This window comes from Diaphorina citri, unplaced genomic scaffold (assembly GCF_000475195.1).
Source record: "Diaphorina citri unplaced genomic scaffold, Diaci psyllid genome assembly version 1.1 scaffold207, whole genome shotgun sequence".
In the NCBI taxonomy this organism is placed as follows: Eukaryota; Metazoa; Arthropoda; class Insecta; order Hemiptera; family Psyllidae; genus Diaphorina; species Diaphorina citri.
In genome coordinates this window covers 125733-148450 of record NW_007377644.1, presented here as the reverse complement: position 1 = coordinate 148450, position 22718 = coordinate 125733, and the positions used below count along the sequence as shown (strand labels likewise).

Sequence of the window (22718 nt, the reverse complement as noted above, 5' to 3'; positions counted from 1 at the left end):
CCAGATTTTTCACCGCTTCAGAGGGACGGCATTTACCAGACGAGCGAGAACCGCTTTTTCTTGGGAATGTGATTGACGGTGATCTTTTTCAGAGCCGCCGGCGGGACGTTTTTCCGCGGCTTAAAGAGATTTACCTGGAGGCCGACTTTGATTTTCTTGGTCAGGGCGCCCTGGGGGAACACGGCTTGGACTTGCGGCACGACGCTCGAGGACACCATACCACCCTCCGGTCCTATGGCGTGGACTTCTTGCTTGACGCGGGACACTACGGCGAAGTAGTGGGGGAAATCCATGGTGAGGATGCGAGTCAGACGGGAAGGATCTGCCTCAACTGGGGGTGGCATGTCTGTGAACAGAACGGAAGGGAGGTCAAATCAATCTTGTTTATGGTTCTTATCAATAGCCGAAATAGCTAGAATATAAAGCCCGTATTTTTAAACAACCCTCAAGTGACAACCGAGGAACAAATTGTCGCCTATCTCATTTTTCGTATAAATAAAGATATCTACAAGTCTACCTAGCTTATTGATTGGATGATTGATTGAAAATCCACGAAAGAAAAAAAACTATTAGTTCCAATAAGGACGAAACGAAATAAATTCTACGCTGCTGGAAAGTGTCCCTTTTCATTGCCTGACAAAAGGCGAAGTTTCTCTATTCGAGCAGCATACATAAAGAAGCAGAACCATGTCTTCTCCACTCACCTTCTTTCTCAAAGGAGTGGCTGAGTATCTCCTGCACAACATCATCACTAGCCTCTACCGTGTGTTCACGCCAAGCTTCACCATTGTCAGATCTCAGGATGACTATCTCCCGTTCTGAACCACGTAGTGAGGCAAAGTGCGGCACTTCAATCATGACTGGTCTGCAGAATAGAATACGGAGAGAATAGAATACGGATTAGAATACGGGCAGACGAAGGCTAATACCTTGGGGAATAGAAAGTATTAGAATAGGGAGAGACGAAAGTATTAGAATAGAATAGATTGATTAAAAGAGAAGAAAATAAGGTCGAGTTTTATTACCGTGGATTGTCTCAAGATTGAGTTCAATCCGAGGTTGACCTGGGTATTAAGTATAGGGAAATCCTCATCTTTCATCTCAATCCCGAGTTGACAAACCCCAGCATAACACAGATGATTGTAAAAGGTAAACCTAAGAAATAAACGGTGATTTCATGGCCATTCAAGGACTTGAATAATCCCCAAAAACTTGGAGCCGAAGGCCCAACTTTTACGAAGAAAATAAGGTCGAGTTTTATTACCGTGGATTGTCTCAAGATTGAGTTCAATCCGAGGTTGACCTGGGTATTAAGCTATTAATTATAGGGAAATCCTCATCTCAATCCCGAGTTGACAAACCCCAGCATAACACAGATGAATGTAAAAGGTAAACCTAAGAAATAAACGGTGATTTCATGGCTATCCAGGGACTTGAATAATCCCCAAAAACTTGGAGCCGAAGGCCCATAGAAACAAGTCAACTTTTTCCAGAAACCCTAAATAAAAGGAGATTACCCTAAGAAACTTAACAACAATCGATCAGCTTACTTTAGAAACACAGTTGTCAACTTAACCGAGAAAATTCAAACAACTGATCAACTTACCCCAGGAACTTAGCACCTACGGGTCCGAGCTCGAGAATGCGACTGGCCAGAGCTTCACCTTCCATCAGGGGCGGAGGGTGAGCCAACTTGTCCTTGCGCAAATATCGGCACGTGACCCGCGTAGGCGCAGCTGCGCGCCGGGGTGGCACGATGAGTCTTACGCCACTGTGACGGCAACCGCGCATAGCACCTCCGCGCGCATCCACTAAGAAACTTACCAGGAAGCTGAAAGGGAGGGGGAAGAAGTTCGATGTTAGACGTTGAAAAGACCTATGACATGGTTGAGTTCTTACCGTCATATTTGACTAAGTAAGTCGGTAAGAACACAAGTTTGTGATATTTGTATTAAATTTATTTATGTTCGTTTTAAAATACATATTTACTATGAATTCATCAACCAAAAAGAGCCTACGTAATTAATTGGGGGGGTTTCCTCAAGGTGCCGTTATGGGTCCGATCAGAAATGGAGTTTTCAACTTTGAGGGTGTTAGAAAATTGTCCTTAAGGTGCTGTTTTCGGAGTGCATGTTTTTTTCAGCTAAACAAGTGGGTGAGTAGGAAATTATCCATCAATCTGACATCCGTCTATTTGTTTGGATTTTAGATTCTAAAAATAAAATTCATACGCTTAGCGTGTACCTAAATATGTAGCATGCAAATATGTATACATTTCTATGCTGTGAATGTTACCTATCTAAATTCTTACGAAGTTAGAGTGAAAATAAAGTTTCATACCCAAAATAAATGAGAACTTCGAATGTTTAAAAAAAAGCCCGTGATTAATATTGATACCTATCTCAAAGAAAATCTGCGGATTATTAAAAAAAAGTTGGAATTTGGAATCAGTAGGTGAATACACCATATGACATTAGAGATTTAACAAATATTATCTTTGAAATCAATATGAAGGTAATGAAATTTGATCAACATTAAAAAGCTGTGTATGTACAATGCCTCTTGGGTGAACTTTCGGGGGAGAAATTTTGCTATCAGCAATAAATGAACCATAACAATTAAGTACTCGAATAATACTTTTGTCACATTCATTCATCATTCAGACCGAAATGCGATTTCCAATGATACGACGGCGTTGTGCAACCAGTGGCGTGTGTTCAGAAAGAAATAAGTCTCTTTTATCTTCCTCATTTGGAGGGGTCAAGAAGTCCTAAAATCCATTTTTGGTGAAATTGAGTTATGCATATCACTGGAAAGCTGGAGTTATATTGAATGGCAAAGTTGAGTTATATTTAAAGTTGAGTTATATTCAATGGGGCAAATCTTTTTGTAATTTAGACTGAAAAGTGTTGGGATGATTTTGATTAGTCACTTTCGGTGCAATAAGACCGTCGTAAAGTCCATTTTTTTGTTCAAAGAAGTACACTTAACTACTTGAGGTCTTCTTAAATTGACCCCTCCAATTATGCCTAAAGCTGGGAGGTGCCTTGCCCAGGTCGACGTTATCAGGGGCGGCCACATTGGTCAGGTTCAGTGTGTACGAGGTGTGCAGGGGCGAGATGGAATCATGATCTGCAGTGGGCGGGGCCGAGAGTACCTGGGCCTCTGTACGTTCGTCCCTGGTGACATCAATAGGGAGGGAGTCATCACCAAGGGACTTCATTTCATCCACTGTGAGATACCGGTAGGGCTGGTCATTCAACATCGTGTCCTCCCCTGGAATCAGATAATTGGGTGTTTCATTAATATCTTCTTTTTTTTTTAGGATTATATTCGAGTATATATTGTTCGAGTTGGCAATCTGGGGGGACAAAAGTCCATTTCAAAAACTTTAACGCAAGAAGATGAGTAGGTGGCTAGGAATAGCCAAGCGTATGATGGGTCTGTCATCATAGGGGGCCCCCCTCACAACAAATTTTTTACCAATAAGGATACTAGATACCTCATTTTTCTTAGGTATCACCTTGTCTTGTCTACTTTTTTTCAGGGGCGCGGTGGGGAACTGTGGGTTCCTGGTTCTGGCTACCCTGGAAGAACCCAGGCCCGGGACATAACCCCCTGTGATAGGACCGGATGAAACCCCCTATTGACCAACCCTGATGGGTAAAGGACCGAGAGTATAAAATACACATTGACTATTAGTTTATTACTTATGTGGCCTTTTACAGCCGTTCGCTTGTCAGGGTTTCTACTTTTTCATAACTTTTGATTAGAAGCTATATCTGTAATTATTATGTAATTCTGTTCATGCATCAAATGATGGATTCTATGAGAAATTGGCCCAGTCGAAAATTGGTGAAGATGGTAAACCAATCTACAAACATGACATTAACATATTGATGGTGGAGGTGACAAAATACCTGGTAAGATGTCTACACTGAACATACAAAATTGGTGGAAATTTTATTGAAACTGAATATTAGTGGAGATGTCAAAACTACAAATTTAGAATTGGAATAACTGATGGACCTGCTCCATATTATTATTGGTGGAGATGACAAAACTACACATTTAGAATTGGAATAACTGATGGACCTGCTCCATATTATTATTGGTGGAGATGACAAAACTACACATTTAGAATTGGAATAACTGATGGACCTGCTCCATATTATTATTGGTGGAGATGACAAAACTACACATTTAGAATTGGAATAACTGATGGACCTGCTCCATAATCGCCAAATCCGCGAGCATAATCGCCAAATCCGCGAACAAAATCGCGAAATCCGGGAACATAATCGCGAAATCCGCGAACATAATCGGCAAATCCGCGAATATAATCGCCAAGTCCGCGAACATAATCGCCAAATCCGCGAACATAGTCGCGAAATCACATAGGTACGATATGTACATAGGTACGATAGGTGATAACGAGAATCCAAGGGACCAGCTCATTTTTTTCGTTTAAGGCGGTTTAATACAACATTTTCTCGTTTCTAAAGGTTTAGCAAAGTGGAAGAGCAAACTGATGATAGCATGACAAATTTAAACAAGTTAAGAACAAATTCTGATTTATAGAGGTACCTAATTTTAAAGTTAAAAAACGCGTCCCGAATTTTTTCTGGGACAAAAACGGAAATTCGGGACAAAACGCCCCAAAATGAAAAACTGAACGGGACGCCGGGGCACCCCCTGAAATTCGGGACTGTCCCGGCCAATTCGGGACGTTTGGCAAGCCTACGTAAGAGTAGTGTGTTTCTACTTTCTACCTTAAGACTGGTACAAATTTTTCGTAGGATACGTCTGGAAATCCACTTCGTTCGTTCAAGATACGGATATATCCGTACGGAAGAAGTGCTGATAATTCCGTGCTATGTACTAGATGTACTTTGCGTTATGTATGTACTAGATGTACTATGTACTAGATGTACTTACTAGATGTACTAACACAGATAGTTAACACCCAAATTCCGTGCTATGTACTAGATGTACGTTCCGTGCTATGTACTAGATGTACCTTGCCTGTTTCATTTGTGTACATTTTCCTCAATGCGAGCAAAACGCGACATGGCACGAAAAGAATTGCATATTGCATGTATGCCTCGGTAGGTGGTAAAAATATTGGTGTCCCTACAGTACATTATCCCTAGAGTAAAGGTTCAGTGCAGTAAAGATAATAGCTATGTATGTATACAGGAAATGTGTCTGTGGATATTAATATGTAGGATCTAGGTGTAAATAACGTGGGAAGTTACTAAGTTAGAGTAAGTTTAACAAACAGGTAAAAGTCAAACGTCAGATATGGGCGGTTAGGAAATAACAACGCCTAAAAGATGATTTGTTTAACTTTTCCGGAGGAAACGTGAGCTCACGTGACGTGAGGGCAGTGTAGCTATCGTGAACGAAATCACCTACTATGTATATTATGGGAGACCTTTGAACCACATCTTTCTGACTCCCCATGAGCTCAGGTGATGTCAAGTGACGTGGGAGCAGTGTGTTTCTACCTTAAAGGTCTTGTCTCAAACTTTGTTCCGAAATCGAAAAGAGAGGATAGGAGAAAGCTAGCCGTTCCGAGAACGAAGTTAAGGACTTCTGTTCGAATGGGGCGGAAATGGAACCCACGACCTAGAGATTACAAGGCAGGCGCCCTACCCTCCAACGAACTAGGCTTTCGAATATCAAAAGTCGAGAAGTTATATTCAGATTTCAGGTCAACAAACTTAACACAGTCAGCAAAAGTCGATAAATTCCATTCGCCTGTAACACGCACTGCAGAGTGATTACATTAGTAGAATTTTATGAGCAACAATGGAGGAAAAAAGCTTTTGATATCTAGTTCAGGTGGCAGGGCCGTCTCACCCGGGGGCCCTGGGGTTAATTCTAGTAAGGGGGCCGTCTCACAGCTTCACCCGGGGCAGTATGGGAGGTTTTGGCAATCTGAATTTTATGAGCAACAATGGAGGAAAAAAGCTTTTGATATCTAGTTCAGGTGGCAGGGCCGTCTCACCCGGGGGCCCTGGGGTTAATAAGTTAATTCTAGTAAGGGGGCCATCTCACAGCTTCACCCGGGGCACTGTGGGAGGTTTTGGCGATCTGTGTAAGCGCTAGGCCGCGGGTTCGATTCCCGCCCGGGGCGGATTTTATCCTGATGGGATAATGTTCGTTCTCGGAACGGCTGGCTTTGGCTGAAACTTTGGATTTAGGCTCTAGGGACCTCAAAACGTGTTTTTGTTTTGGCACTAAAAACTGATCATCGAAAATTTGACCCGATTACATTATTTTCCTTCCTATAGGATAAGGAAAGTAAAAAATGAAACTGATCAATATCGACTGGAAACCCACACAACGAAATTTTAATTTTGTTAAATTTCATGACTTGCCCCAAGTCAATAAAATTCATTGAGAACTTGTGACAAGCATTTACGCACCTAGGATGGTCATTACAGATAAAATTCCTTTCTAAAAGGTTTCAAATTTGGCTCAAAGAAGACATTTAAGGTGTGTCTCCATACATAGTTGACCGGCCATCGATCGATGTCGACTGACACGTTCACACTGCCTCGATAGCATAGTTTCACCTCCTCGATCGACGGCCTGTCGACTGGACACACCTTTAAAGGTTTAAAATTTGGCTCAAAGAAAACGTTAAGATCTAAAAGGTTAAAGTTAAAAAGTTTCAACACTATTGCAGAAACTTGCAAGGTGTGGACTCACCCAAAGCTGGGGGGTGCCTTGCCCAGGTCGACGTTATCAGGGGCGGCCACATTGGTCAGGTTCAGTGTGTACGAGGTGTGCAGGGGCGAGATGGAATCATGATCTGCAGTGGGCGGGGCCGAGAGTACCTGCAGTTTTTTTTTTTTTTTTTTGAAGGGGCAGGGTTCTTCTGAAGGAGATTTTCCACCCAACCACTATTTTTTTACGTTATTCCTCCTTCTTTTCCTTCTTCTTCATCTCCTTCTCCATCCTATCTTCGTTATCCCTGCACCTCCACTAACATCTAACACCATCTCCTCCTCCTTCTTCCTCGTCCTCCATTTCTTCTTTCTCCTCCTTCTCATTACCCCTGCCTCCCTTTCTACCCTCTCTTATAACACCATACACGCCCTCTCGCACTAATGCATTATCACCTAAATGTGTATACTTTTCCAAATTACTTCCCAGTGTCACCTGGTTTGTTTGTGCGCAAGCGTTTCTGCGCATTTTGACGTGAAATCTGACGTCACAACTCTTTGAACTTTTTCATTAGAATGGCAATTAACAATTGAATTTTCGACCTTTTAAAGTTACTTTTCCGGAGTTTTGACGTCAGATTCGGATTTTTCACAACTTTTTCGTAGGAATCGACCTTTTATTAATAATATTTTTCCCATTAGTGTGTTTCTACTTTCTACCTTCAGACTGGTACAAATTTTTCGTAGGATACTACTGGAAATTCACTTCGTTCGTTCAAGATACGGATATATCCGTACGGAAGAAGTGCTGATAATTCCGTGCTATGTACTAGATGTACTTTGCGTTATGTATGTACTAGATGTACTATGTACTAGATGTACTTACTAGATGTACTAACACAGATAGTTAACACCCAAATTCCGTGCTATGTACTAGATGTACGTTCCGTGCTATGTACTAGATGTACGCCCCAAAATGAAAAACTGAACGGGACGCCGGGGCACCCCCTGAAATTCGGGACTGTCCCGGCCAATTCGGGACGTTTGGCAAGCCTACGTAAGAGTAGTGTGTTTCTACTTTCTACCTTAAGACTGGTACAAATTTTTCGTAGGATACGTCTGGAAATCCACTTCGTTCGTTCAAGATACGGATATATCCGTACGGAAGAAGTGCTGATAATTCTGTGCTATGTACTAGATGTACTTTGCGTTCTTGCCTGTTTCATTTGTGTACATTTTCCTCAATGCGAGCAAAACGCGACATGGCACGAAAAGAATTGCATATTGCATGTATGCCTCGGTAGGTGGTAAAAATATTGGTGTCCCTACAGTACATTATCCCTAGAGTAAAGGTTCAGTGCAGTAAAGATAATAACTATGTATGTATACTGTATGCCTCGGTAGGTGGTAAAAATATTGGTGTCCCTACAGTACATTATCCCTAGAGTAAAGGTTCAGTGCAGTAAAGATAATAACTTTGTATGTATACAGGAAATGTGTCTGTGGATATTACTATGTAGGATGTAGGTGTAAATAACGTGGTTAGTTGAAAATTTACGTAAAAAAGCTGTCGGTGTAATTAGGAAGTCGGTATGAAGCAATTACAATTTCATGACTAGGTAGCTATAGGTATAGGTACAATACAGCTTTTGTTTCGGTTTTCTATTTAGGAGTTCTCTTGTGATGTGTGAAACAGTGAAACTTTAAATGTAGAAACATACTGAACTCACGCCACGTGAGCTCACGTGACGTAAGAGTAGTGTGTTTCTACTTTCTACCTTAAGACTGGTACAAATTTTTCGTAGGATACGTCTGGAAATTCACTTCGTTCGTTCAAGATACGGATATATATCCGTACGGAAGAAGTGCTGATAATTCTGTGCTATGTACTAGATGTACTTTGCGTTCTTGCCTGTTTCATTTGTGTACATTTTCCTCAATGCGAGCAAAACGCGACATGGCACGAAAAAAATTGCATATTGCATGTATGCCTCGGTAGGTGGTAAAAATATTGGTGTCCCTACAGTACATTATCCCTGGAGTAAAGGTTCAGTGCAGTAAAGATAATAACTATGTATGTATAAAGGAAATGTGTCTGTGGATATTACTATGTAGGATGTAGGTGTAAATAACGTGGGAAGTTACTAAGTTAGAGTAAGTTTAACATACAGGTAAAAGTCAAACGTCAGATATGGGCGGTTAGGAAATAACAACGCCTAAAAGATGATTTGTTTACCTTTCCTGGAGGAAACGTGAGCTCACATGACGTGAGGCCAGTGTAGCTATCGTGAACGAAATCACCTACTATGTATAATTGTATATTATGGGGGACCTTTGAACCACATCTTTCTGACTCCCCATGAGCTCACGTGATCTCACGTGACGTGAGGGCAATGTAGCTATCGTGAACGATATCACCTACTATGTATATTATGGGAGACCTTTGAACCACATCTTTCTGACTCCCCATGAGCTCACGTGATCTCACGTGACGTGGGAGCAGTGTGTTTCTACTTTAGAGGTCTTGTCTCAAACTTTGTTCCGAAATCGGACCTATGACATGGTTGAGTTCTTACCGTCATATTTGACTAAGATAATAAATCGGTAAGAACACAAGTTTGTGATATTTGTATTTATTCATGTTCGTTTTAAAATACATATTTACTATGAATTCATCAACCAAAAAGAGCCTACATGATTAATTGGGGGGGTTTCCTCAAGGTGCCGTTATGGGTCCTATCAGAAGTGGAGTTTTCAACTTTGAGGGTGTTAGAAAATTGTCCTTAAGGTGCTGTTTTCGAAGTGCATGTTTTTTTCAGCTAAACAAGTGGGTGAGTAGGAAATTATCCATCAATCTGACATCCGTCTATTTGTTTGGATTTTAGATTCTAAAAATAAAATTCATACGCTTAGCGTGTGCCTAAATATATGTAGCATGAAAATATGTATACATTTCTATGCTGTGAATGTTACCTATCTAAATTCTTACGAAGTTAAAAAGAAAATAAAGTTTCATACCCAAAATAAATGAGAACTTCGAATGTTTAAAAGAAGAAGAAGAAGAAGAAGAAGAAGAAGAAGAAGAAGAAGAAGAAGAAGAAGAAGAAGAAGAAGAAGAAGAAGATTGGAGTATATTGTTGAAATCGCAAATAAAAAAGATACAATTTTCTTTATTCTGCCATCACCATTCGGCTACAGCCGAATCCACTACTACGACAACAACACGATGAAAATTGCTTACTTTTAGACACTGTCATATTACTCTCGCTCTGAGCTACTGATGGGGTTTGTCGTGTTTTTCCTGACGTTCCTGAATGGTACATTTTCTACATTAGCAACAATGACGTAACTAAGGTAGCAAAACAGCTGTACAAATGTGATCTTTGATAGATGTTTTGGTTATGAAATAGGTACAGACAGGGTGGCACCTACAGATTTGGCCTGTAATTACTATATTTACCAATTGTTGCTTGACGTGATATTATTGTTTAGTGTCATATATGTCAAAGTATAGCTGATGGCACCAATCAGTTAGTGTGCTGGTCCTTATGATATGAGCGAAAAAGAGTACAAATTTTCCCACTGAGGATTACAAAGTATGCCACGCCATAGATGCCATAAAAATATTTATACCCTTTTCCTACTTGTACTGAAAAGCTGTAAGCTATATATAGCTAGTCACTTACGTAAAGTGTAAGTGATGACAAACGAAAAAGTGTGAGGAGACTGGCCACTCATTTTGACCGATTAAAACTGCACACGGACCAAAAAAATACAACTGTCGAAACTGAACACGAAATCTCAACTAAAAGTAGTTTAAAACCATATCGAAATTTCGAAACACATATCGAAAGACACTAGGAAAAAACCATCAAAGTCATCGAAAATTCCAAAAGGCAAAAGGACCGAGAATCAAAACGGACTAAAAAACGTGAAAAACCGCGGAACAGGTCAACTTCTAAAATCCGCTAACAATCTCGTCACTTATCTCCCAGAAGAATTCAACACTCAAGGACCGCAAGACCTACTGGCAAGAACTACGGAATCACTGATCAAGTACAGGCGATCAGTCAGGTCTACCGGATAGTGAATGGCCGACCTTATAGTAATTTTTTTATTCAGTTTGTGAAATGCAACTCAGGATGACTATCTCCCGTTCTGAACCACGTAGTGAGGCAAAGTGCGGCACTTCAATCATGACTGGTCTGCAGAATAGAATACGGAGAGAAAAGGAGATTACATGAAAATATGAAAGAAAAGTTAAATTCAATCAGTGGAGGATTTTATTATGTGATTTCAACTTGTCAGAGGGATTAAGATTCAATACGTAACAGTTTAGCTTTGAACTAAATTTAATTAGAAATTGTAGTCTGATTTCGAGTTTTGATTGGTTAATTTCTCTCCAAAGGTGATTATGAACCTCAACCTCGTACAATTGAAAACCTCGGTTAGGTATTTTCCAACTTGATGAGGTGAATCTATGTTGTCGAGGCAGTATACGATTCAGTCGACATCGGTCGACCATGTGTAGACACACCTTTATGATGGCAGGTCCAGTCAAAATCACATAATTCCTACATTAAGAGCACCTACATAATATTGAGACAAATTAGGTGGTTCTAGCATCACTATTGGATTGGTAACAGTCATTCAATGTCCATTATGACAAGAAATTACAAAGGGCGATATTTGTCCTAGAGCAATTCACTTCATTTCATCCACTGTGAGATACCGGTAGGGCTGGTCATTCAACATCGTGTCCTCCCCTGGAATCAGATAATTGGGTGTTTCATTATTATCTTTCTTTTTTTTAGGATTATATTCGAGTATATTGTTCGAGTAGAGTCTGGCTGAGGGACTATAAACAGAGAGTAGATCAGCTTCTAGCTAGGGGACTATAAACAGGGAGAAGACTAGCCTTGTTCGAGTAGAGTCTGGCTGAGGGACTATAAACAGAGAGTAGATCAGCGTCTAGCTAGGGGACTATAAACAGGGAGAAGACTAGCCAAATTTCCTCACGCCATATCAATAGCGAAGGTTGAGTGCGAAGGGCATCCCACTCGGAAAATTTTGTTTAACCAAAATAAGTTGGCCTCAAAGCGATCACTCTAAAGCTGATTGAGAGGCCGACCCCATCTGAACATGGGAAAAGGCGAAGAAGTGGAAGAAGAAGATTCAAGTATATTGTTGAAATCGCAAATAAAAAAGATATAGGTCTCAAAGCGATCACTCTAAAGCTGATTGAGAGGCCGACGACAAACGCCGACCCCATCTGAACATGGGAAAAGGCGAAGAAGAAGATTCGAGTATATTGTTGAAATCGCAAGTAAAAGAGATATAATTTTCTTTATTCTGCTATCACCATTCGGCTACAGCTGAATCCACTACTACGACAACAACACGATGAAAATTGCTTACTTTTTGACACTGTCATATTACTCTCGAATGTTAGTAAGATTGTCAGAACTGCTAGTTGTAAATGTACTCAAGAGATGTAAAGATGTAGTGTCTAAATTGTATCTTCATATTTAGTGATTGGCGGATTGGAAATATGAGAAATAAGAAGACAGTCTTACTAAGAGAAGAAAAAAAAAACCCTCTTTTTCTAAGAAAGGTACGATTACTCTCGCTCTGAGCTACTGATGGGGTTTGTCGTGTTTTACTGACGTTCCTTAATGGTACATTTTCTACATTAGCAACAATGACGCAACTAAGGTAGCAAAACAGCTGTACAAATGTGATCTTTGATAGATGTTTGGGTTATGAAATAGGTACAGACAGGGTGGCACCTACAGATTTGGACTGTAATTACTATATTACCAATTGTTGCTTGACGTGATATTATTTTTCCTAATAATTAACAAAATTTTCTCTCTCTCTCTTCCTTTCTTCTCTATCTTCCCTCCCTCTATCTTTGCTATTCAGATTTCTACCACCCAGTTTTTTTTTTTTTTGAAGGGGCAGGGTTCTTCTGAAGGAGATTTTCCACCCAACCACTACTTTTTTACGTTATTCCTCTTTCTTCTTCATCTCCTTCTCCTTCCTATCTTCGTTATCCCTGCACCTCCACTAACATCTAACACCATCTCCTCCTCCTTCTTCCTCGTCCTCCATTTCTTCTTTCTCCTCCTTCTCATTACCCCTGCCTCCTCATATGAAGCAATTACAATTTCATGACTGGGTAGCTACAGGTACATCTCGGTACTCAAATACAGCTTTTGTTTCAGTTTTCTATTTAGGAATAGATCAGTTGCACTTACTTGGGTAATGTTTCAAAGTAATAGAGCAGAAAAAATGACGACCAATGGAATTTTTTTCTTCTACAAGTACAAAATTTCCCACTGAGGATTACAAAGTATGCCACGCCATAGATGCCATAAAAATATTTATACACTTTTCCTACTTGTACTGAAAAGCTGTAAGCTATCTGTATATGGGGTCAAAATGACAAGAGAATATAGCAAGTCACTTACGTAAAGTGTAAGTGATGACAAAAGAAAAAGTGTGACGAGACTGGCCACTCATTTTGACCGATTAAAACTGCACACGGACCAAAAAAATACAACTGTCGAAACTGAACATGAAATCTCAACTAAAATTAGTTTAAAACCATATCGAAATATCGAAAGACACTAGGAAAAAAACCATCAAAGTCATCGAAAATTCCAAAAGGCAAAAGGACCGAGAATCAAAAACCGACTAAAAAACGTGAAAAACCGCGGAACAGGTCAACTTCTAAAATCCGCTAACAATCTCGTCACTTATCTCCCAGAAGAATTCAACGCTCAAGGACCGCAAGACCTACTGGCAAGAACTACGGAATCACTGATCAAGTACAGAAAAACAATAACAGTCGAATATTAAGAAGATCCTCAGCCTTGACCTAACAATTAAAGAAGCAGGAATGACACATTCTTATAGGTGGAGTAAAAATAGACTCACAATAATTGTGATAGGACTCCTTATGACTTCCTATATCCTATTTCCATGTCCTACATGTGTTAGATTGTGTAGGAAGTGCTCGGTACATATTAAGAAATATGACACATGAAATACGAGTGATACTGGGAGAAGAGAGAAGTCTTTAATTGAACGAGAGAAGGGAGCTGTAAGTTTTAACCTGGACGATTTTTTTTCCTTTTAGCCTGCAGAGGGAAATGCTGACCCCAAATGATATTGGGATTACGGTAAACTGAAGTTTGTCGATAAATTTGTCTACCCGTTTGTAAGTTTGTTTCACAATAACTCTTAAACGAACTGTCTGACTTTGATAAACTTTGGCAAAAATGAAAAAGGAAATTTTCTCATGAGATTTACGGATCTTTGGGCCTTTGGAGGAATATTAAGAAGATCCTCAGCCTTGACCTAACAATTAAAGAAGCAGGAATGACACATTCTTATAGGTGGAGTAAAAATAGACTCACAATTATGATAGGACTCCTTATGACTTCCTATATCCTATTTCCATGTCCTACATGTGTAGATTGTGTAGGACACAGTGCTCGGTACATATTAAGAAATATGACACATGAAATACGAGTCATATTGGGAGAAGAGAGAAGTCTTTAATTGAACGAGAGAAGGGAGCTGTAAGTTTTAACCTGGACGATTTTTTTTCCTTTAGCCTGCAGAGGGAAATGCTGACCCCAAATGATATTGGGATTACGGTAAACTGAAGTTTGTCGATAAATTTGTCTACCTATTTGAAAGTTTGTTTCACGATAACTCAAACGAACTGTCTGATTTTGATAAACTTTGGCAAAAAGTTAAAAAGGAAATTTTCTCATGAGATTTACGGCTTCTTAGGGCCTTTGGAGGACAAATAAGGGTACTGTTGGGTCATTAAGTATATGCAGAAGGAAATGCTCATACCTAAGGAGGTATGTCATTTGGAACAACTTCATCTAATACAATGCTAGGATTGTTCTACATATAAACACAGAATATATGTAAAACACTTTATTCCGCTGCTAGTTTCCTACTTACGGCGAACATAAAGATGTAGTAAAAGAGTAAACCCACTCTAAAAACAGCAGTAAAGGCGTTACGTGTTATTTCAATGGGTACCTGGGATTACGGTAAACTGAAGTTTGTCGATAAATTTGTCTACCCGTTTGTAAGTTTGTTTCACAATAACTCTTAAACGAACTGTCTGATTTTGATAAACTTTGGCAAAAATGAAAAAGGAAATTTTCTCATGAGATTTACGGATCTTTGGGCCTTTGGAGGCCAAATAAGGGTATGTTTCACAATAACTCTTAAACGAACTGTCTGATTTTGATAAACTTTGGCAAAAATGAAAAAGGAAATTTTCTCATGAGATTTACGGATTCTTTGGGCCTTTGGAGGCCAAATAAGGGTACCGTTGGGTCATTAAGTCTATGCAGAAGGAAATGCTCATACCTATAGGTATGTCATTTGGAACAACTTCATCTAATACAATGCTAGGATTGTTCTACATATAAACACAGAATATAAAACACTTTATTCCGCTGCTAGTCTCCTACTTACGGCGAACATAAAGATGTAGTAAAAGAGTAAAACCTCTCTAAAAACAGCAGTAAAGGCGTTACGTGTTATTTCAATGGGTACCTATAGGTATGTCATTTGGAACAACTTCATCTAATACAATGCTAGGATTGTTCTACATATAAACACAGAATATAAAACACTTTATACGGCGAACATAAAGATGTAGTAAAAGAGTAAACCCTCTCTAAAAACAGCACTAAAGGCGTTACTTGTTATTTCAATGGGTATATGGCATTGTCGAGAGTTATTTTCAGTTCCAGAGAGAGAAATGGTTTGATTAAATTCGAAGGAAAGCATTTTACACTGCCAGAGAATCTCCTGTAATTTGTTTCTCCATGATATAATAGCTTGGGCACGCTTCCAACACTCATCATGTAAAAGAATACGGAATATCAGCGCTTGGGAAATAACAGAGCTTATCGACTATTTTTCCGAGATTTTCACACTTTTTCAAAAGAGATTTGATAGAAGGAATAATAATTGTAACCGCTAAGGTCTTATCGTCCCGAACGCGAAGAAAGAAGGACAGGATAGGAGAAAGCCAGCCGTTCCGAGAACGAACCTTATCTGGTGATAAAATCCGCCCCGGGCGAGAACCGAGTCCGCGGCCTAGCGTTAAATTGGGGCACTAATTAGAAACAACAAAATATAATAGGGAATTAGAGAAAATGGAAAATGAAAATACCAAAAAAATGGAAATGGGAGGGAAAAGAAAGGGAGAAATTTGGGAAACCAATCTGAGTAGGTATCAAAAAAGAAATGCAGACTTGATTTACAAAATCGATGCGAGAAAGATTAATCAATGAATGAAGAAGTTCACAACAAAATGGTCAAAGTTGGAATAGAAAACAACGAAGAGAAACTTCTAAAAGATTGCTATTAAAATCAATACAGACCAAAAGGACAAAATACTCAACACTCAGGCAAAAACAACAATACAGTCAAAGTTAAATGAATTTCAACAAAATAGAAGACAAGGCAAACCTTCCCGCGGACAAATTTGAATATGGCGAAAACAAAATCGACTATGAAGCCATTAAAAAAAGCTCGAGCAAAGTTTAATTAAGTTTTGTGTCGAATTAAAAGCGATAATGCTCGCTACGGTCTAATAAAACTTAACGAAACGGAAAGCGCGGAAAATAATGAGGAAAATGAAGAAATAGACGGATGTGATGAAGGTTTATTAAAAAAGTAAAAATATAAAAATGATTATGAAACCCAGATAACGAAGCATCAGATAGCAGTGAAAAGGGTAGGTATTGTAAATTTTGTTGAAGTTCCAGACAGACTTTGAAAACATAATTATTATGTAAAGTTGGAAAGATGGAAAGCCAATCAGGTTGCTTCTAGTCAGTTCTCAGTTTTGTAGAGGTACATTACATTGAAATGGGGGATTTAGATTTTCATTTTTCTAACCGAATCCATATGTATGGAGTCCAGTATGTAGGATTTTCAGTCCTATTCAAGGAGTATACCTGCCTTGGTGATGTAGTGGTCAAATTAGGAGGCCGTAGGTTCAAGTCCTCTTGACTTGGACTGGGGGGGAGGGGGGTCTCGCATTCCCCTTCTTCCCGGCTACGCTGTCTACAAAATGCTCATTCCACTATTTCCCCTACGTCTTCCTTCCCCTTCTCTTTCCTCTCGATATTTCCCCTACTTTTCTATACCTCTCCTCCTCCTCCTTCCCCCTCTCTTCTTTCTCGATATTTCCCCTTTAGGGAGTGAGTTGGACTTGAGTCCAAGTCCAACAAATCCTCAACATTGTCTGAGAATTTGACCAAAATAATGGTAGTAGCCTACTGCTGGGTTGAAGGGACTCTTTATTTATATTCGAGCAATATAAATACTCGTAGGTCTATTAAGACCCTATCGATTGGTCTGGGAGACTTTGGACAGAGCGTGACATAAGTTGAGCTACGCCACAAAAGACACGAATGAAAAGCTATTGTGTTTTGCTAATTAGACCTAAGCCATGGGATTGAATTCCAGCGTTCAGGGTTCGATTAGTTCGATTCTCGAAAATATTTACAGTGGAACGCAGGTGTAAATATTTACAAACAGCTAACAGAGTAGCCTGACCTGCCTGACTTTTTTTTTAGAGGTTAGATTTTTTAAAACAGCTAAAGGTGCATTTCCAGTTTCCACCCACATTTGCTAAAGATCGGCGAACGCCGAGTGACATAGGAAGAGAGGAGAAGGGTAATCCAAAGGAAGTGGAGAGGAGAGATGGGAGTACAGTGTTGCCAAGAGGTGGTGATGAACAATAGGAAGAAGGAGGGGAGAGAAAGAAGATGTAGAGGGGGAGAAAAGGGTGATCCAAAGGAAATTGATAGATTTGCCAAGAGCAGATGATCAATGGGGAGAGGGAGAAGAGGAAGGGAGAAGGAAGAGGTAGAGGAGGAGAGGTAAAGAGAGGGGGAGGAAGAGGTAAAGAGAGGGGGGAGGAAGAGGCAGAGTGGGAGAAAAGGGTGATGTAAGAGCATTTTTTTTTCCTTATCCTTATCAAATAATCAAATTCTCTCGTAGATGTGTGTGTCTGATAGAGATATCCCTATCGATTGGTCTGGGAGACTTTGGACAGAGCGTGACATAAGTTGAGCTACGCCACAAAAGACACGAATGAAAAGCTATTGTGTTTTTGTAATTAGATCTAAGCCATGGGATTAAATTCCAGCGTTCAGGGTTCGATTAGTTCGATTCTCGAAAATATTTACAGTCATTACAGTGGAACGCAGGCAAACAGCTAACAGAGTTGCCTGACCTGCCTGACTTTTTTTTTTCTTTTATTTTTTTTAGAGGTTAGATTTTTTAAAACAGCTAAAGGTGCGTTTCCAGTTTCCACCCACATTTGCTAAAGATCGGCGAACGCCGAGTGAGTGTAAATGCACCATAACAGAGTAGCCTGACCTTACATAACAAGAGAAAGACGAGAAAATGTGCAAGAGAATGACTTATTTGTCTCGCCTGTGGGGGGAATTTTCGCCCCATAAAAGTCGTGAGCCTTTGAGACTGCCACTCTGCTACGCAAACTAAAATTGAGTCTAAAATTTAATTAAAAACAGTAGGTTGAGGTTGATACCTACCTCATACCTACCCATTTATTCTTAATTTGACTTTTGTTTTTCTCCTGTGGGTTCAGAGTTTTCCTGAGCTATTTCAGCATGCTAAAAATATCATCGTTCAACAGTGTGCTTTTTAAATTATAAACCCTCAAGTTTTTGTCGACAAACTTTGAAAAAGAGAATGAAATACACAAGCTTTACAAAGCTACATGATTAGCTAGATTCTAGACACATAAAAAAGGTTAACAAATTCTAAAAACCCAGCAATATTCAAAACTAAATTAATTAACTCACATTAAAGTTCGAATCCCCTAATGAATTTAGCAGTGGCATAACTGACGCCTCTATCAATGACAGAAGCCATCTAAACTACAGCAAAGCACTTAAAAGTTAGGCGAGTGTCAGAAAAGGCATCGAAAGCAATCAACTAATTACAAAGCTACATGATTAGCTAGATTCTAGACACATAAAAAAGGTTAACAAATTCTAAAAACCCAGCAATATTCAAAACTAAATTAACTCACAGACTCACACTAAAGTTCGAATCCCCTAATGAATTTAGCAGTGGCATAACTGACACCTCTATCAATGACAGAAGCCATCTAAACTACAGCAAAGCACTTAAAAGTTAGGCGAGTGTCAGAAAACGCATCGAAAGCAATCAACTAAAAGTTTCGGTCGCAATTTATCATGAAATGGGGAAAATGCAGAGAGATGCTGAAAGTGCAGAAATAAATTTGAGAGAAAACAGAAAGTTGAGAGTGCAAATTAAAATTAAAGTTATAAGGGGGTAAAGTAGTGCAAATTGAAAAGTGAGTGCAATTTTCAGGCTCATTTATCACTTATTAGAAGAATTATACGAGTAGAGACTGTTTTATTACTCTTATTTGAGGAATTAGAGACTGTTTTATTACTCTTATTTGAGGAAATGGCCGCAAGGATCACGGGGGTCAAACACCACTAACTAATTGAAGAATTAGAACATTTGAAGGAATTAATTTCAGTGTAGGTATAGAGATTTATTTGATTTTTACGTTCTAAAGCCCAATCTGAGGCTTAGGTGTAGGACTGTAGGGGCTAGACGGAAATGGCCGCAAGGATCACGGGGGTCAAACACCACTAACTAATTGAAGAATTAGAACATTTGAAGGAATTAATTTCAGTGTAGGTAGAGATTTATTTGATTTTTACGTTCTAAAGCCCAATCTGAGGCTTAGGTGTAGGGACTGTAGGGGCTAGATCTACCCATTTATTCTTAATTTGACTTTTGTTTTTCTCCTGTGGGTTCAGAGTTTTCCTGAGCTATTTCAGCATGCTAAAAATATCATCACTCAACAGTGTGCTTTTTAAATTATAAACCCTCAAGTTTTTGTCAACAAACTTTGAAAAAGAGAATGAAATACACAAGCTTTACAAAGCTACATGATTAGGTACATTGTAGACACATAAAAAAGGTTAACAAATTCTAAAAACCCAGTAAAATTCAAAACTAAATTAACTCACATTAAAGTTCGAATCCCCTAATGAATTTAGCAGTGGCATAACTGACACCTCTATCAATGATAGAAGCCATCTAAACTACAGCAAAGCACTTAAAAGTTAGGCGAGTGTCAGAAAAGGCATCGAAAGCAATCAACTAAAAGTTTCGGTTGCAATTTATCATGAAATGGGGAAAATGCAGAGAGATGCTGAAAGTGCAGAAATAAATTTGAGAGAAACAGAAAGTTGAGAGTGCAAATTAAAATTAAAGTTATAAGGGGGTAAAGTAGTGCAAATTGAAAAGTGGGTGCAATTTTCAGGCTCATTTATCACTTATTTGAGGAATTATAGAGACTGTTTTATTACTCTTATTATTTTGAGGAATTAGAGACTGTTTTATTACTCTTATTTGAGGTTTGAGGAAATGGCCGCAAGGATCACGGGGGTCAAACACCACTAACTAATTGAAGAATTTGAACATTTGAAGGAATTAATTTCAGTGTAGGTAGAGAGTTATTTGATTTTTACTTTCTAAAGCCCAATCTGAGGCTTAGGTGTAGGACTGTAGGGGCTAGATAGCCCTAAAGGATGGGTTAAGTTTCTACGAATCTTCTATTAGGGGAAAAAGTGGGAAGGACGAAAAAAAACACTTACGGGTGAGCAACGAGTCTCCTTGATAATAGGGTAGGTAAATGTGTTGGGCGTGCGCAGGCAGACCCAACCCGTTGAGCGTGAACAGAACGTCTTCTGTGTGTGTGGTAGTGTGGGAGGCCAAGATACAAACACAACAAACAAACGGAACAAAAACAAAAAACACAAAACTAAAATACAGAGACAAAACACAAACGAAAAGCACGCGTGAAGTCTAAAGTAGTTGGCAAAAGACAGGGTTTTAAAGAAACGTGAAGAAAGCAGAGATTTATCCGACTGTACTTCCTATTATTACTCCCCCCCCCAAGGGGTTTAACGTCTCTGTATAACTACCAAGATTTTCAATAGTGGGGGTTTTATCCTCCGTTCGGCGACAAACTACCCGTCTCCTCACATTTACCTCACTCAGCCTGAGTGGTACGGGGAAAAGCCGCCAGCAAAGCAAAGGTGGTCGGTCACCCATCCAAATATTGTGTGGTAGTGTGGAAGGCCAAGATACAAACACAACAAACAAACGGAACAAAAACAAAAAACACAAAACTAAAATACAGAGACAAAACAAAAAGCACGCGTGAAGTCTAAAGTAGTTGGCAAAAGACAGGATTTAAAAATACTTGAAGAAAGCAGAGATTTATCCGACTGTACTTCCTATTACTTCCCCCCAAGGGATTTAACGTCACTGTATTAACTACCAAGATTTTCAATTGTGGGGGTTTTATACTCCGTTCGGCGACAAACTACCCGTCTCCTCACATTAACCTCACTCAGCCTGAGTGGTACGGGGAAAAGCCGCCAGCAAAGCAAAGGTGGTCGGTCACCCATCCAAATGTTAACAATGCGCAACGTTGCCTTGCCTTCAGGCCAATTGTTGTAACCTGACATTGGTCTCATGATCTTAGAGAAATTTTGAAATTGGCCGAAACAATAGGGTAACTTTAACCCGGATTGAACAGTATGATATTTTTAAGGTTTTAACCTAAATTAACTAATAAGGTGGCTTCAAGCTGCAGATTTGCCAAGAGCAGATGATCAATGGGGAGAGGGAGAAGAGGAAGGGAGAAGGAAGAGGTAGAGGAGGAGAGGTAAAGAGAGGGGGGAGGAAGAGGCAGAGAGGGAGAAAAGGGTGATGTAAGAGCATTCGTTATTGAGATTATTTTAAGTATTTTTCACTGTACTTAACTGCAGCATGTCCTGTAGTCCTGCACTCTAGTGGGCGATTTCCACTACACCGTTTATTATACACAGAACAAAAAGGCCAAAACACTCGACTGTGGGGATTTTTCGAGTCTTCTATCGCAGGCCAAGACCCAAGTATTTAGGAGAAGAAAAAGACTAGGACAATGAGATAGATACTGAAGGAGTCCTGAATCAGGGACCTCTAAATATTACTTACACAATGATATAGGTATGGAAAGAAGCCTGACAAAGGACCTCAAAATGCGTGGAATGTGAACTTAAAATACACAGGATGTGAAATTCGAAAGCCAAGTTTACCACTCACCATTTTCGTCTTCGGAGTCCGACATGAAAGTTTCCTGCATTATCTCAGGAGCAACCACCTTGTGCTTTTCACCATCACCCTTAGCTATGATCAAAGTCTCAGTGACACCTTTGAGTGATTCTTCCACGCTGATGTAGCCTAGCTTCTGGGCAATGCTGAGCGCCGTGTGCCCTTCCTGGGGAAATAGAATAGAATGAAATAGAATAAAGTTACAGAATACTTTAGATCAGCGGTTCCCAAACTTTTTTTTTCTTTCTACGCGGCCTCTTTTTTTTTTAATTGTGAACGTTCCGCGGCCCATTTACTGTATTTTATGTGATCTTCCCGGGGGTCTTGAAATCCTTCATGACTTCAGTTTGGGAATCACTGCTTTAGAATAAATTGGACAAGAATAGAACAGTCTTTAGTTCCGTCACATTTGTCACAGTAAAAAAACTGTCTTTTGCACTCTTTTCAGTGGACTACTCAGTCGATCCTAAAACATGCTTATTATCCTGCGGTCCTAATAAATGACACTCTTCAACTCTCTAATCCTTATACGGTCGAACCTGTCTAAGTGGGAATCCAAGGGACTGACAATTTTTTCCCACTTATCCAGTTTTCCCAGTTGAAAATTTTCCCCACTTAGAGAGGTTGCCGTTTTTCTATTCCCACTTATAGAGGTAAATGTAAACACCGGTTTGGAGGAAGAGGAGTCAGTAAGGGTTACTATGCTTTCCTACAAATTCCCACTTACAGAGGTCCGCTGAAGGCTCCGGACCTAGGAAAAAGGCAACCTTTCCCACTTACAGAGGCTCCGGACCAAGTATCTAGAAA

At 39.6% G+C, this 22718-nt stretch overlaps 1 protein-coding gene across 1 annotated transcript in view; it reads right to left on the bottom strand.

Annotated features, from left to right (window-relative positions):
• The window catches only part of LOC103505993 (ankyrin-3-like), a 135804-nt gene that overhangs the window by 50067 nt on the left and 63019 nt on the right, over positions 1-22718 (bottom strand). The window contains exons 15-19 of the mRNA XM_026821173.1: positions 21903-22077; positions 3030-3276; positions 1607-1831; positions 705-865; positions 37-346 (exon numbers count right to left, since the gene is read on the bottom strand). Of these exons, the coding sequence (XP_026676974.1) occupies positions 37-346; positions 705-865; positions 1607-1831; positions 3030-3276; positions 21903-22077 (1118 nt within the window). The remainder of the gene's footprint in view (positions 1-36; positions 347-704; positions 866-1606; positions 1832-3029; positions 3277-21902; positions 22078-22718) is intronic.